At 40.2% G+C, this 12,662-nt stretch overlaps 1 protein-coding gene across 1 annotated transcript in view; it reads left to right on the top strand.

Annotated features, from left to right (window-relative positions):
- Positions 1-8,899, top strand: part of LOC105060689 (mitochondrial outer membrane protein porin 5) — a 34,629-nt gene extending 25,730 nt beyond the window's left edge. The window contains exons 3-6 of the mRNA XM_010944492.3: positions 7,617-7,727; positions 7,818-7,904; positions 8,014-8,222; positions 8,332-8,899. Of these exons, the coding sequence (XP_010942794.2) occupies positions 7,617-7,727; positions 7,818-7,904; positions 8,014-8,222; positions 8,332-8,638 (714 nt within the window). The 3' untranslated portion in view covers positions 8,639-8,899. The remainder of the gene's footprint in view (positions 1-7,616; positions 7,728-7,817; positions 7,905-8,013; positions 8,223-8,331) is intronic.
- Positions 8,900-12,662: the final 3,763 nt, after the last annotated feature.

Here is a 12,662-nt window from a genome sequence, read left to right as displayed (position 1 = left end):
TAAAGTTAAAGTGGTATCTGTAAGAAAATTTTTCTATTAGGTTTTGGTAGAGGGATTAGTAGAAAATATTTTTTTTCTATTTTTTCTTTTCTTTTCTCTTTTTTTGTTCATTCTTCTTTCTCATGGAAGAGTTGTGCCAAGTCAGGTACATCTTTGAAGTTGTCTAGTTCCTTCTTGGTTCTTTGTGAATTTAGATGCTCAAGTTCTTGGTCATACTCGGGAGAGTAGGTCATCTATTCTTGACTTGTAATGCTTCCTTTGGGATATCAAAGATTATTTTGAATTTTTTCAGGATAGTTTCTTGGGTTTAGTAGAATGTCCCAATTTCCTTCTTTCTCAGGAATAGTTATAGGTAGGTCGGTTGCTACCCATATTCTTCCATCCATCCAGCATTTTTTTTCTTGAAATCTTTTAGCCACCTAGAAGATCTCAATATAGTTGGTGACTATGTATTCTTCTATATCAAATTCTTCTATAAGCTTGAACTGATCATCTTTAAGAGTGTATTCATATTCTCTTTCTTGGAATGAGGTAATATAGCAGACTTGAAAGGGATCAATGATTTCCGTTATTCCTCTTTCTTCAATTCCATTGAAAATTATTATGTCCAGCTCTCCTCCTTTTTCCAAGTTGTTTTAGTACATGGGAGACTACTTTTGGAAATATTTCAACTGGATAGGCACAGTCAATAGTAGTCAGCTTGAAAAGTCCTTTGTGCATGGCTCTGATTATAACTTCCAGGGGATAAACATTAGTTTCTGGGATCATGAGTTTGGGCCAGCACCAATCCATTATGAGGTTGAGATGAACTTCTCTGAGTATTTCTTTGACTTCATAGGACTGGATTACTTTGTCAGAGATGATATCTTGAAGTTCTGGAATCAGAACCTCTTGTGCCTTTTTCCAACATTTGAACCTTTTTTCTTTTGACCATAGAAGAAGAAAAGGGGGCTAAATTTTGAAGAGGTTTTGAGTTTAGCAATTTGCCCTTCTCATAGCTTATTTCAGGTAGCATGTTCTCCTGAGGTTTGTTGGGATTCCTGTCAAAGAAGTATAATCGTGAGTGTTTTAATTTTTTCAAATATTTATATGATCGGATATTTGGATAGCTTACCTTTTTACAAGACTGCTAGATTTTGACCCAGTTCCCTGACTTGATGGAAATGTTTATCTATGAGAAATATTAACACATTTTCTATGAAACTAATAAAAAAAGCCAAAAATATTTTTTGGGTTTTTAAGGGCATACCAAAGAAAGTTCGATCTTCAGAAAGGTTCATGATAAGGCATTTTGAGTATTTTTGTAGTTTAATTTTATCAGAAGATCTAAACTTTATGGGGTAAATCTGATTACAATCTATTTTAAATACTAAAAGTTGGATTTTTACATAAAACACTTTAATAATTCTTTCAGATGCTATTATTCCATAGACAATTGGAAAGTATTTCCAATGTTTATTATTTATTAAAGCTTTAACAATGTTATCTACATCTATAATCATGAAATATTCATAAGGGAGTGATAGGTCGCAAACAAAATTTTCAATGGCTTCTCATTAGCTGGTTGAAGAGTGATTCTACTGAATCAGAGTAGAATTCAAACTTTACCTCTTGACCATTTATTTGAGTGGTTATCTCTTCTTTGATAACGGTAAAAGGATTGATTTGAGTTAAAAAGGGGTTTCCTAATATAACTCCTTGCCTTAGGTTTCTAACCAGTAAGAAGGATGTTTGTATGCAGATATTTCCTACGTAAACATGAATGTCAGAGATCATATGGTCTGCCCTAAGACTTCCTCCATTTGCTGTCTGAATCTTTTGAGTTGTCTTCTCAAAATACTCAGAAGGAATTAAATCTTCTCTGATGCAATTTACATCAGCTCCATAGTCTATCAGGGTTTTGTGTTTAAACCGATATCCTCCTTTAAGTTTGAATAAGATTTCACAGATCTATTTATGTTTTACATAATGCTCAATTGATCTTATAAAATCTTTCGAAGTGTTTTCTTCGATTACTAGAGCCTTATCTTTCCTAGGGGTTCCTAGGATTGGTTCTTGCTCCATGTGTTCTACCATTTGTTTGGTAAGAATTTCTTCTGATAACCTTAACTTTTCTTTAAGTAAGGCTATTTTTGTTTTCATTAGGGTTTGTTCCCTTGACAGATCATCAAGGCTAGGTTTACCTTGGGTCTTCTTAACCTTTGGAAAACTTCATTCATTGAGTAAAACTCCTGGTTCTCTACCGGGTTTGGGGGAGTCTTAGACTTTTGACCTTTTATTAGGGCAAAAAATCTTTCTATCTGATCATGTTTCTCTTCTTGATTTTTTAGAGAGTCGATCAGGTCCATAATGAATTGTTCTTCATTGGATAATACTAAGGCTGTTTTGTCACTAGTATGATCAGAATCAGAAGACTCTTCATAGCATGAACATTCTTCAGAATTATTGGTTTTACAATTCGAGTCTAGATTCAAACTGCTTATTAAATCTTCCAATTTTTCTTTGATATCTTTCAAGATTTTTTCCTCGGATATCTCTCTAATTTTTCTTTTGAAATTCTTTTGGCAGTGGTTTGCCAAGTGTCCCTCCTGGTTGCATCTGTAGCAAACCAGTAGTTTTCTTTTATATTCGATTTTTTCTTTACCCTTTCTTGGGTGAGACCTTGAATATAACCTCGACGTAGTCAATCCTTTCCTCTTCATAGAAATTTTTTGTGATTTCCTATCATGATATTTCTTTTTATATTCTTTTGATTTTTTCCATTTTTTATGATAGGGTTTTTCTAATTGGAATTCGAATTGATAGCATAAATTCCCTAATTCTTTTCTTCCAAGCATTTTCCGCTTCTTCAATTGATCTTTAATTTTCAAATCATTACACAATTCAGATCCAACTAATTGAACTTTCTGGGCTATTTTGCCCATATCTAGCCGACTATAGTTAATGGTACCATTTCCTTCATTTTTTAACTTAGTTCTAACTTTCTCGGTAAACAAAGGTGGTAGTCAAAAAATAAATTTTTCCTTCTAGAATTTCTGGTTTGGATCTGGAAGTTGGTATAATTTGGAGAAGTATCCTTATATCATCTAAAGGGAGACATAGATTTACATGTAAGATTTATTAGTTGTTCTCTAATTTTCTGATATATGTCAGTATAATCTCCTATAAAATGATAAATAATATTTATTATAAGGGTTACTACTGCGTCTGAGGGTTGATCAGGATGGTAGTTTCCATCTGGATCCCTTTTGACAGCACTTATAATTCCTTGTCTCTATTGATCAGTGAGATAGTTATCCCACCAACCTCTTAATTGCCCCGAAAAGCCGGTTGTTATCATTATAACAATTGTTCTTTTTGTGTTTCCATGGACTTTACAGGCATTAAAATACATTATCATTTGATGACACATTGTTATAATTGATACTCTATAAATCCATCAAGGTTCCATTCGACAAGATTTTTCCCGTCGAATTGAACGACGGATGCGGTTTTAGGGGTTTCTTCTGATTGCAAATCTGCATAAGTGGGTCGAGGATAATAATTTTTTATCCTAGGAGCTTGAACAGTTGGTTTATGCCTTGAGATCTTGTTAATCTCAAAACTATTTCTATTTCAATCCATGGTGTTTTTCGGGATTTCGTCTATCTCATCCTCAGATTCTTCAATATATTTTTTATCGGATTTTTTTGAGGAATAGCCTTCTTCATCATTAGAGATGTCTAGATCTCTATCAGATCCAGTGGAGAGATAGTTTATCGTCTCCTTAAGGCTAAACGAGATAGGCTCAGAGAATCGATGGTTTTTCGAATCCTTGAGAGTAAGAGAAGTCATTTTAGCACTGATTTGGCTAATGAGCTCCTCAGAGAAGGATGGTCCTAGTTTGACCTCTGGATCCAGTTCTTGAGTATTGAACATTGGGAGAACTGGTTTAGAAGAAGCCTTATCGCCATCATTTTGTGGCATTATAATTTGCTTTATTTTCTGGCTTTCAGGAAACCTGTGAATGATTTTTCCGGTTTCCCCCTTTTCTAAGAAGATATTTTCAATCCTCGGTTTGCTGTCCTATGGTTTGAAGAGCAAGATTTGTGTAATTTTGTTGTTTAGCAATCTGCTCTAGGTGTTCTACTTTAGGTTTCTTTAAGTCCTGTATCGAACACCTTCAAAGGACTAGCAAGAATTCCTCCATCAAGCTGGATTGCTTCAAAGGAGGGATGAACTGACTCGATCTTTGGGCCTCTCCAAGTTTTCCATTTTTTAGCAATTAGATTGAGCATTTCTACTCGTACTTGGTATGGTCTAATGTCCTCAAAACCCTTGGGATAATGCTTATCGAACCATTCAAATTCTTTCTTTGGCAGTCATCTGGGCATACTAGACACTCCGAATGAATTTCCTTTTTTTTCATTATAGCATTCAAAGAACCACTTCTTTCTCTGTTTTTTCAGAGTAAAAATCTTTATTTAGTAGCTCCTTGTTTATCCGAAAATTGATAAGCTCAACTGTCTGGAGATTTTGATTAGAACTCGAAGGCTCATACATAGCATAAACTATGTTTCAGGATTCAGATCCTTATTGATCTTTCTCCTTCTCGGAAGTAGGTATGTCTGATGTAGAGAATCTTTTATCAAGAATAATCCTTCTACTGGATGAGAATAATACCTCTACATTTCCATTCGAAGTTTCTATTATTCTTTCTGCTTCAAGGCTAAAAGCTTGTTTGGGCTCGATTGCCTGCTCGAGAGTCCATTTTTCTAGCAAATTTATATCTTCCCATTTCAGTGCCTTGGGGATTAAATAATTAATCTTGGAATTAGCGATAAATATAGTAGTCACCCCTTTAGTGGTGGTAAACTTTACCCCCGGGCTAATGGTGGTCATAAGTTTGTAGTAGACTCTATAGGTAACAGCTATTTTTTCTGTAACCTAGTTTCATCTCAAATTCTGAGGTTTGCAGATTAAGAGTGAGATAGTCTAAAATATAAGGATCGAGAGTAATGTTACTGTTGTAAGCGGAAGAATATATAGTCACCAACTGTATCAAACACTCAGCTTCGATCTCATCCGCATTAATGGCCCTTTTTTTTTTTTTCAATTTTGTCAAACTCAAACGGACGGAAAAGTAGCGGTTAACTTTTGTTTTGCTATGTGGAGATCCATGTAGATCGGATGGTGGGGAACCTCCCAAATCCAATTGACCCGAGTTTAGTCTCTGTGTGTGTGTATATGTATGTATATATGTGTGTATATGTATATATATATGTATGTATATATGTGTGTATATGTATACAAGGTTTTAAATCCCATGAGACAAAGGTGTCCCAGTTTATCCATGGAATGGGCTGGTTCGTCCTGACAGCAGTCTCAGTCATGCATCCCACCATTGGATATCCTCTATCTTTTTTCCTTTCTTTTCTTTCTTTTTATTTTTTTATCTTTCTTTTCTTTCTTTTCCTCTATCGTTTTCTTTCTTTTTCCTTTTTTCGTTTTCTTCTTCCTTTCTCTTTTTTTTATTTTTGTTCTTCTTGCCTTTCATTTTTTTTTTCTTCATCTTTTCTTCCTTTTCTTTTTTCCTTTTTCTTCTCTTTGGATGGATTTTGGAGTCCTGAGCCCATCTTGATCCCGTTTTCTCAAAGGAACGGGACAGGATGATTGGGACGCCTCCCTTCCCACTGGGATGTAAAACCTTGTATGTATGTATGCATATATGCATATATATATATATATGTGTGTGTGTGTGTGTATCTGCGCGCGCGCGCGTGTTTGTGCTTTGGTACAGTATTTTGAGCCATTGTGTGTGGGCTTTGGTGGGTGTGTGCATGCGCGCGTGTGCCTATGGGTGGGCTCTGGCACAATATTTTGAGCCATTGTGTCCGTGTGCACGCATGCATGTGCATGTGCGTGTGCATGTGCATGTGGGCAGGTTCTTGCACAATTTTTTGAGCCATTGTGTGCATGTGCGTGGGCATGCGTGTGCGGATGTGTGTGGGTGTGCATGCATGTGCACGTACGTGTGCGTGCGTGTGTGCGTGTGGGCGGGCTGTGGCACAATATTTTGAGCCATTGTGTGTGTGGGCTCTGGCACTATTTTGAACCATTGGATGTGATCCTCCATATTTGAATTGCTTACTATTAAAAAATCATGATTTGGAGATTTCTTACTGTTAAAAAATTATGATTTGGATCAGCGTTTGCCATACCGTGCTGAATCGGTCGGTATACCCCGTATCGTACTGGACCGACGGAAAACTGACACGATTCAGTCGGTAAATTCGATATATCGGCGGTACGGAAGGAAAAAAGAGAAAAAGTGAGAGAGAGAGAGAGAGAGGAGAGGGAGGGAGGTGGGAGCCGTCGGAGGTCGATGGTGGCTGGCTGCGGCCGTCGGAGGGCTCGGGGGGAAGGGACCTACCGGACGGACGGCACCTCCATCGCGAGGCTCCCTGTGGCCGGCGAGCCGACGCCAATGGCCTGAGGGCGGTCGACTGGGTGGAGCCCTTTCGCAGCTCTGCCCCCTTCTTTTTCGAAACAGACAGTTGTCTGTTTCGATTTTTTTTTTTTTTTGGTTTTAAACTCATGAAGTCGGCAACTGGGTTGCCAACTTAAGGAATTTAAAAAAAAAAATAAAAATCATGAAGCCGGCAAACTATTTGCCGGCTTCACTTAAAACTATCTTTTTTAAAAAAACTCGCGAAACAGGGGCGACGTCCCTGTTTCACGCCCGCGGCGCCGCGCGCGTGGATTGCGCCCTCCGGCAGACTCGCCGGCTCCTCTTTTTTTTCTTCCTCTCTCTATTTCTCTCTCTTTTTCTTCTTCCAGTTCGGGTCCGCTTGCCTTCGTCGGTTCGGTACAGTACGAAATCATATCAAACCGTACCGCCGGTCGGCTGATACGGCCGGCGGTACCGGTTCAGCATATCTTGATTTGGATATTCCTGGCATATGCATCATTTATGCATCTTGGTATAAAAATTGGACAGTTTAAATAACATGAACAATGCATATTTTTTGACTTAGATGTATAGGGTAGGGATCTCTAAATAGCATGACTTTCTGACCGTAAGCAACTTAAAGGTAGTAGGTCATCCAACGGTTTGGATTATCGATGTTAGGTTCTATGTCATCTGGGCTGGCCTTATTTTGACTATGTATGGGTGCCTACATAGTAGCTCTACTATACACATGCCCGCACGTGTGCATGTATGCGCACCAGGTTTTAAAAACCACTAGAATAGGATGGTACGAGTGGTACTGTGCCATTCTGGCAGAAATTGATGTTAGCACACAATGTGTCGGTATGGGATGCAGCCCTGTACCATGCATCACTACTTGGTACTGTTCTTGTGTGGTTATATATATAAACATAACGGATTTTCTTATTTGCTTAGATTTTCCTGATGATAATGATGTAGCTTTGGCTTTTGTCGTTGTCATCAGATTTCTTATGTCCTTGTTAATCAATAACTAGTTATTCATTTGCTGGCAGTCATTGATTAATCTGACAATTTCACATTCATTTTCTTGTTTTGTTATCATCTGTTGTGTGCGCCTGTATCATCTCCCTATAAATAGATTTAATAGGAAAGTGACACCTCATCTTGTCTGGCGTATTTTCAGGGCCTTACTTCTGCTGCTGTGAAGAAAGGGGGACTTTATTCTTTTGACATTGGTACACAATACAAGTACAAAAACACCCTTATCGATGTGAAAGTCGACACAAATTCAAATGTTTGTTGCGGCCACCTGTTCTTCTTACTGTTATTTAAACTGTGGACTGTTCAACAATCTTAAATAAGTACTTTTTTCCATGTATACCAGATCTCAACAACTCTCACCTTGTCAGAGATTTTGCCATCTACGAAAACTATTGCTTCTTTTAAGCTGCCAGATTACAATTCTGGAAAGGTACTGACTGTTTCAAGCTTAGGAGGATTATGACAGGGCCAACAGTTGGTTTCTAAAAGCATGTTGTTGTTGTTGTTGTTTTTTTTCTTTTTTCTTTTTTTTTTTTCAGCTAGAGATTCAATATTTCCATGACCATGCAAGTGTTGCCACTGCTGTGGCCTTGAAGCAATCACCTGTTGTTGACCTCTCTGGGACAATAGGTGTCGATGGCATTGCGTTTGGTGCAGAGGCTGGTTTTGACACAGCTTCAGGAACTTTTACCAAATACACTGCTGGAATAAGCTTGGGAAAACCGGATTATAGTGCTTCCATAATTTTGTGAGTTTTTAGTGTATTTTCAAATTTTCTAGCATTAACATCCCATACAAGGGTAGATATTGAAGCTGATCAATTTTGTTAATGAATTCCTGTGTCATTTTTTTACTAGGGCGGACATGGGAGACACACTCAGAGCTTCATATATTTTCCATTTGGATGAGATGCAAAAGAATGCTGTGGTTGGAGAAGTTACAAGAAGGTTCTCTACCAATGAAAACACATTCACTGTTGGAGGGCAATATGTCATTGATCCTCAAACAACTGTGAAGTCGAAGCTCGAGAACTCTGGGAAGCTTGCAGCACTTCTACAGCATGAGCTGAAGCCCAAGTCAATTTTGACCGTCTCTGGTGAGTTTGACACCAAGGCCTTGGACAGGGCTCCCAAGTTTGGTCTCGCACTCGCTCTCAAGCCATGAACGGTCCGTGGACAGAGGGTGAAAATTGAATTTCTCAGTTGGGTCCAGAAGTTACAGGCAATAAATTATACTGCTGACATTTTCTTGTTGAAGTTTTGGATCAGTGTGGATAATTGGTTGATGTGGGTGGGTTTTTCCTCTTCTTACTGTTTTTCTTTTATTTTTGGAGATAACTTGATCTCTGGTAGATATGTAATGTTATTTCCTCTCAAGGTGCTTCGCTCATTAAATGTGAGAAATTATCACAGTAGTTTGTCTTGCTGAATTTGCATTTGAGAATGATACTTTTGGCTTTGCTTCTCTTAGCTTTGAAGCATAGGAGCAGCCCAGAGAATTCTGCTGATGACACTATGGGATGATTTTCTGAATGGACTAACAGGCAGATAAATGATGCAGTTTTGATTTCTCAGAACTTCAGTGCCTGCTCTTCCATCTAGTACAGGAAGTCATTTCAGGATTTGTGGCATCTGTAGTTCCATCAACAACGTTTACCTTCATGCTGAAGTAAAATTTTACTTTTATCAATATATTCAAGCTATACTTTCCTGTTGATGTTCTGCTCTGTAGAAATTTATTGGACAAAGGTTGGTAACCTTGTGAAAGCACTATAGCATAGCAAATGAATTCTTTAGATTGTTAAAGATATATTCTTTGTGGAGATTGAATTCTCTATAATTTGAATCAATACTTATGAATATTAGTTTTGCCCTGCTAGAGTTTATTATCCTATCAATTGGCCAAAAGGCTGGGAGAGTGATTTTTTTGTTTATTCTGTTTTGTTTCATGCAACTATAAAAATTGCACCCCTGTTAGGGTTATTGTTACAGAAGCAGGCATCTGGAGTCCATTGGTTAAAGCTGGAAAAGAGCACCCTTTTTAAGTCATGGGTATAAATAGAGGGAACAAAGCTATGTTGGCAATTGTTGAATGCTTCATGGAAAGGGGGACCCTCTGACGGGAGAAAAATGAAAGAATGTTCCGGCGGGAATAGATACACTGCTAAAATTTCAACATTGCTGTATATAACGCCTCAGGTTGCTGGCTGCTGATAACTGATTCAATTCTCTCTTCCCCACTCGGTGCTGAGACTGATAAAATTCGGAGGTTCTTATGGAAAGGTTCTTTTGGCTAAGTGGTGCTGGAGACTTCTTGCATGCTTGTATGAATCTTGGAGCCAGCTAATTAGTGAAAATTATTACAAAAGAAAATGTTTCCTCTCTCTTACTGAGGCAACAAGCCGAGGAGTACGTCCACCAGTTGGAAGCAAATCACTAGGAAAGTGGATCGTTTCTGGGCAAGTCTTCGTCATGCGCTTGGTAATGTTTCGGTCGGAAATACACCTTTACCTTGTGGTTGTGTTTTTTTTTTTTCGTCTTGAGGGAACATGGAGGCTGTAAGTGCAGCCATTTGTCTTTTATTAAAAGGAGAAAATACGGTATGTATTAAAGAGAACCAAAAAATAACAAGAAAACCCGGACTCTCCTCCGAGAAGGAAGAGATCGGGTGCAGACAAAGTCACACGGTTAGAAAACATAGAAGAAAAGAGTCTAGCAAATAATGTTCCTATTTCCAGGCCCTCCTTGACCTCTTCCTCTATTCTCTACTTCTCAGAAATACCACCAGTTGATGACTGGCTTGATTAAGCGGATGACGGGTGTGATTTATATCGTCCCTAAAAGCTCTATCATCAGTGTCAGATGATCCTATCATAGCGACGCGAAGTCCACGAGTAATGTCCATAATTATTCTACTTATTTCAATACACTGGGAGTAAGAGATCCATTCAGTGAGCAGTACTGTTATCTTCTTCAATAGTGTACCACATCAGAGCTTCAAACCTAACTGACCTATTCTTTCTCGCTTTCTAAATGCACCAACAGGCGATACAAAATATCGAGTCCAGAGCAGTTTGAGTGTCGGCATCTTGGATGTAAATCTCCATTGTATCCAATAGTTCATAATGGTCTCAGGGGTAGAGATTCTAAAATTAGCAAGGATTGCTTCCCAGATATTTTTTGAGTACTCGCACTGTAGGAGTAAATGATCGATGTTCTCAAACTGATTAGAGCAGAGAGGGCACGGTGCAGTCATTCTAACACCTTTCTTAACCAGATTTTCGGCCGTTAGGATTCTATTGTTCTATGATTAACCTTCTCTGGGATTGGTAACCTCCATATTATTGAATAGAACAATGGTCTGATACCTCCATTCATTAAAAAATTATTGCATTGACTCACCTTGGATTTGTGAGAAGGGTGCCATGTCGTCCATTCATTAAAAAATTATTGCATCGACTCACCTTGGATTTGTGAGAAGGGTGCCATGTCCAAAGTTGGCTATCCTGTTATTGAGTTTAGCAAATGAAGATCAGAACTTACTGTAGAAGGTAAAGGATGTGTGAGAATTTGACGTCTCGAGATTCAGCCCATATTGAGCCCACAGTGAGGTTCGTGACGAAAAACGAAGTCCAACGAGACCAAGATCGTCCCAAATGGAGCTCAGATGGAGAAGATACGAGCTTTTAAAGTCGGCACAAGACTCGAGATGGTGGAGGACCGCCGGCGGCGGGCCAGCGGAGCGGCGGCGGCGCTGCCGCAGGCAGCGGCACGTGGCCTAGGCGGCGCCAACGAGTGGGACACGCGACCCAGGCAGGCGGGCGGCCCAACCGGGCGCACGGCCCAGGCAGGCGTGCGGCCCAGCCCGTGTGCGGGCCGGCCCAGTCCCAGGCGCCCTGCCTGGGCCTGTACCTCGGTCCACCATGGACTGGGCGATCCACGGCTGGGCCTGTGGATCGTGTGGACGTTTTTCACGCATTTCTCATAGTCTATGGTACTATTCCGTGGACCGGAGCATGATCGGAGGGCGTGGGTTGATTTGGTTCTCGATCCAACGGTCCAGGTCCTTATATGGGTTGATTAAGGAGTCTTAAACCTAATCTAATTGGGTTTAAGCCCTTTAAAAGGGTCTGTGAGGCAACAGAGAAGAGGAGTGGTTCGGTTTTTGCAGAGAGCGCTGTGCGGAACTCGAAGAGAAGGAGAGAGAGGCGTGAGGCCGCTGTGAGAGAAAGAGCGGGACTTCTGGACAGCGGACGCCGGTCACTTCAGGGATTCAGGGGGTCTTTCAGGAGAGAGAGAGCTTTTGAAAGGAGAACTTCTAGAGAGAGAATTGGGTATAAAGGGTTGAGGGTGAGGTCTCCTCTTGTAAAATTTTTTTTTTCGTAGTGAAGTTTGCATGCCCCGTAGAGGCGAGCCCTTTTGTGGCTGATACACGTATTTTTGATTGTTTTGTTTTGTTTTTTTTCTTCCTGCTGCATCGCGTGGTACTGAAAAGGTCTTAGAAAGTGGTGTCCTAGCCAGACATCCATCCAACAAGTGGTATCAGAGCAAGGCGGTACAAAGACGCAGATTGCAGTGGTGGTGAGCAAGACTGAAGATGGAGAAGACAGGAACAATCAAGATGGAGATCAACAAGTTTGATGGTAAGAGTAATTTCTTCTTGTGGCAGGCAAGGGTGAAGGATGTGCTCATCTAACAGGGGTTGATCGATGCTCTCTTGTGCGATGAGAAGCCGACCACCATGGAGGTGCGAAATTGGAAACGGCTACAGATGCAGGCGGTGAGCACCATCCGCATGTACCTGACGGATGAGATGGTGATCCATGTACTGAGCGAGACTTCTCCGATGGTGCTGTGGTCGAAGCTCGAGGAGTTGTACATGGCGAAGTCTCTCACCAATACTCTTTTCCTCTGGAGGCAGTTCTACCAACTACGGATGACTGAGGGACAGAGCATGCAGGAGCATCTGAGCCACTTCTAGAAGATCCTCACCGACCTCCTCAGCATTGGCGTGAATGTTGAGGAGAAAATCAGGATGCTGGTTTTGCTGGCATCGCTTCCCCCTTCATACGAGTCCTTGGTGACTGCTCTTCTAGTGGGGAAGAGCACTATCAAGATGGATGAGGTCACCGCGGCGATACTCCAGAACGAGGTTCTCAGGAGGGAGAACCCAGCTTCGAGCTCAGGTG

Source organism: Elaeis guineensis, chromosome 13 (genome assembly GCF_000442705.2).
Source record: "Elaeis guineensis isolate ETL-2024a chromosome 13, EG11, whole genome shotgun sequence".
Taxonomy (NCBI): domain Eukaryota; kingdom Viridiplantae; phylum Streptophyta; class Magnoliopsida; order Arecales; family Arecaceae; genus Elaeis; species Elaeis guineensis.
This window is presented reverse-complemented; position numbering and strand designations above follow the sequence as displayed.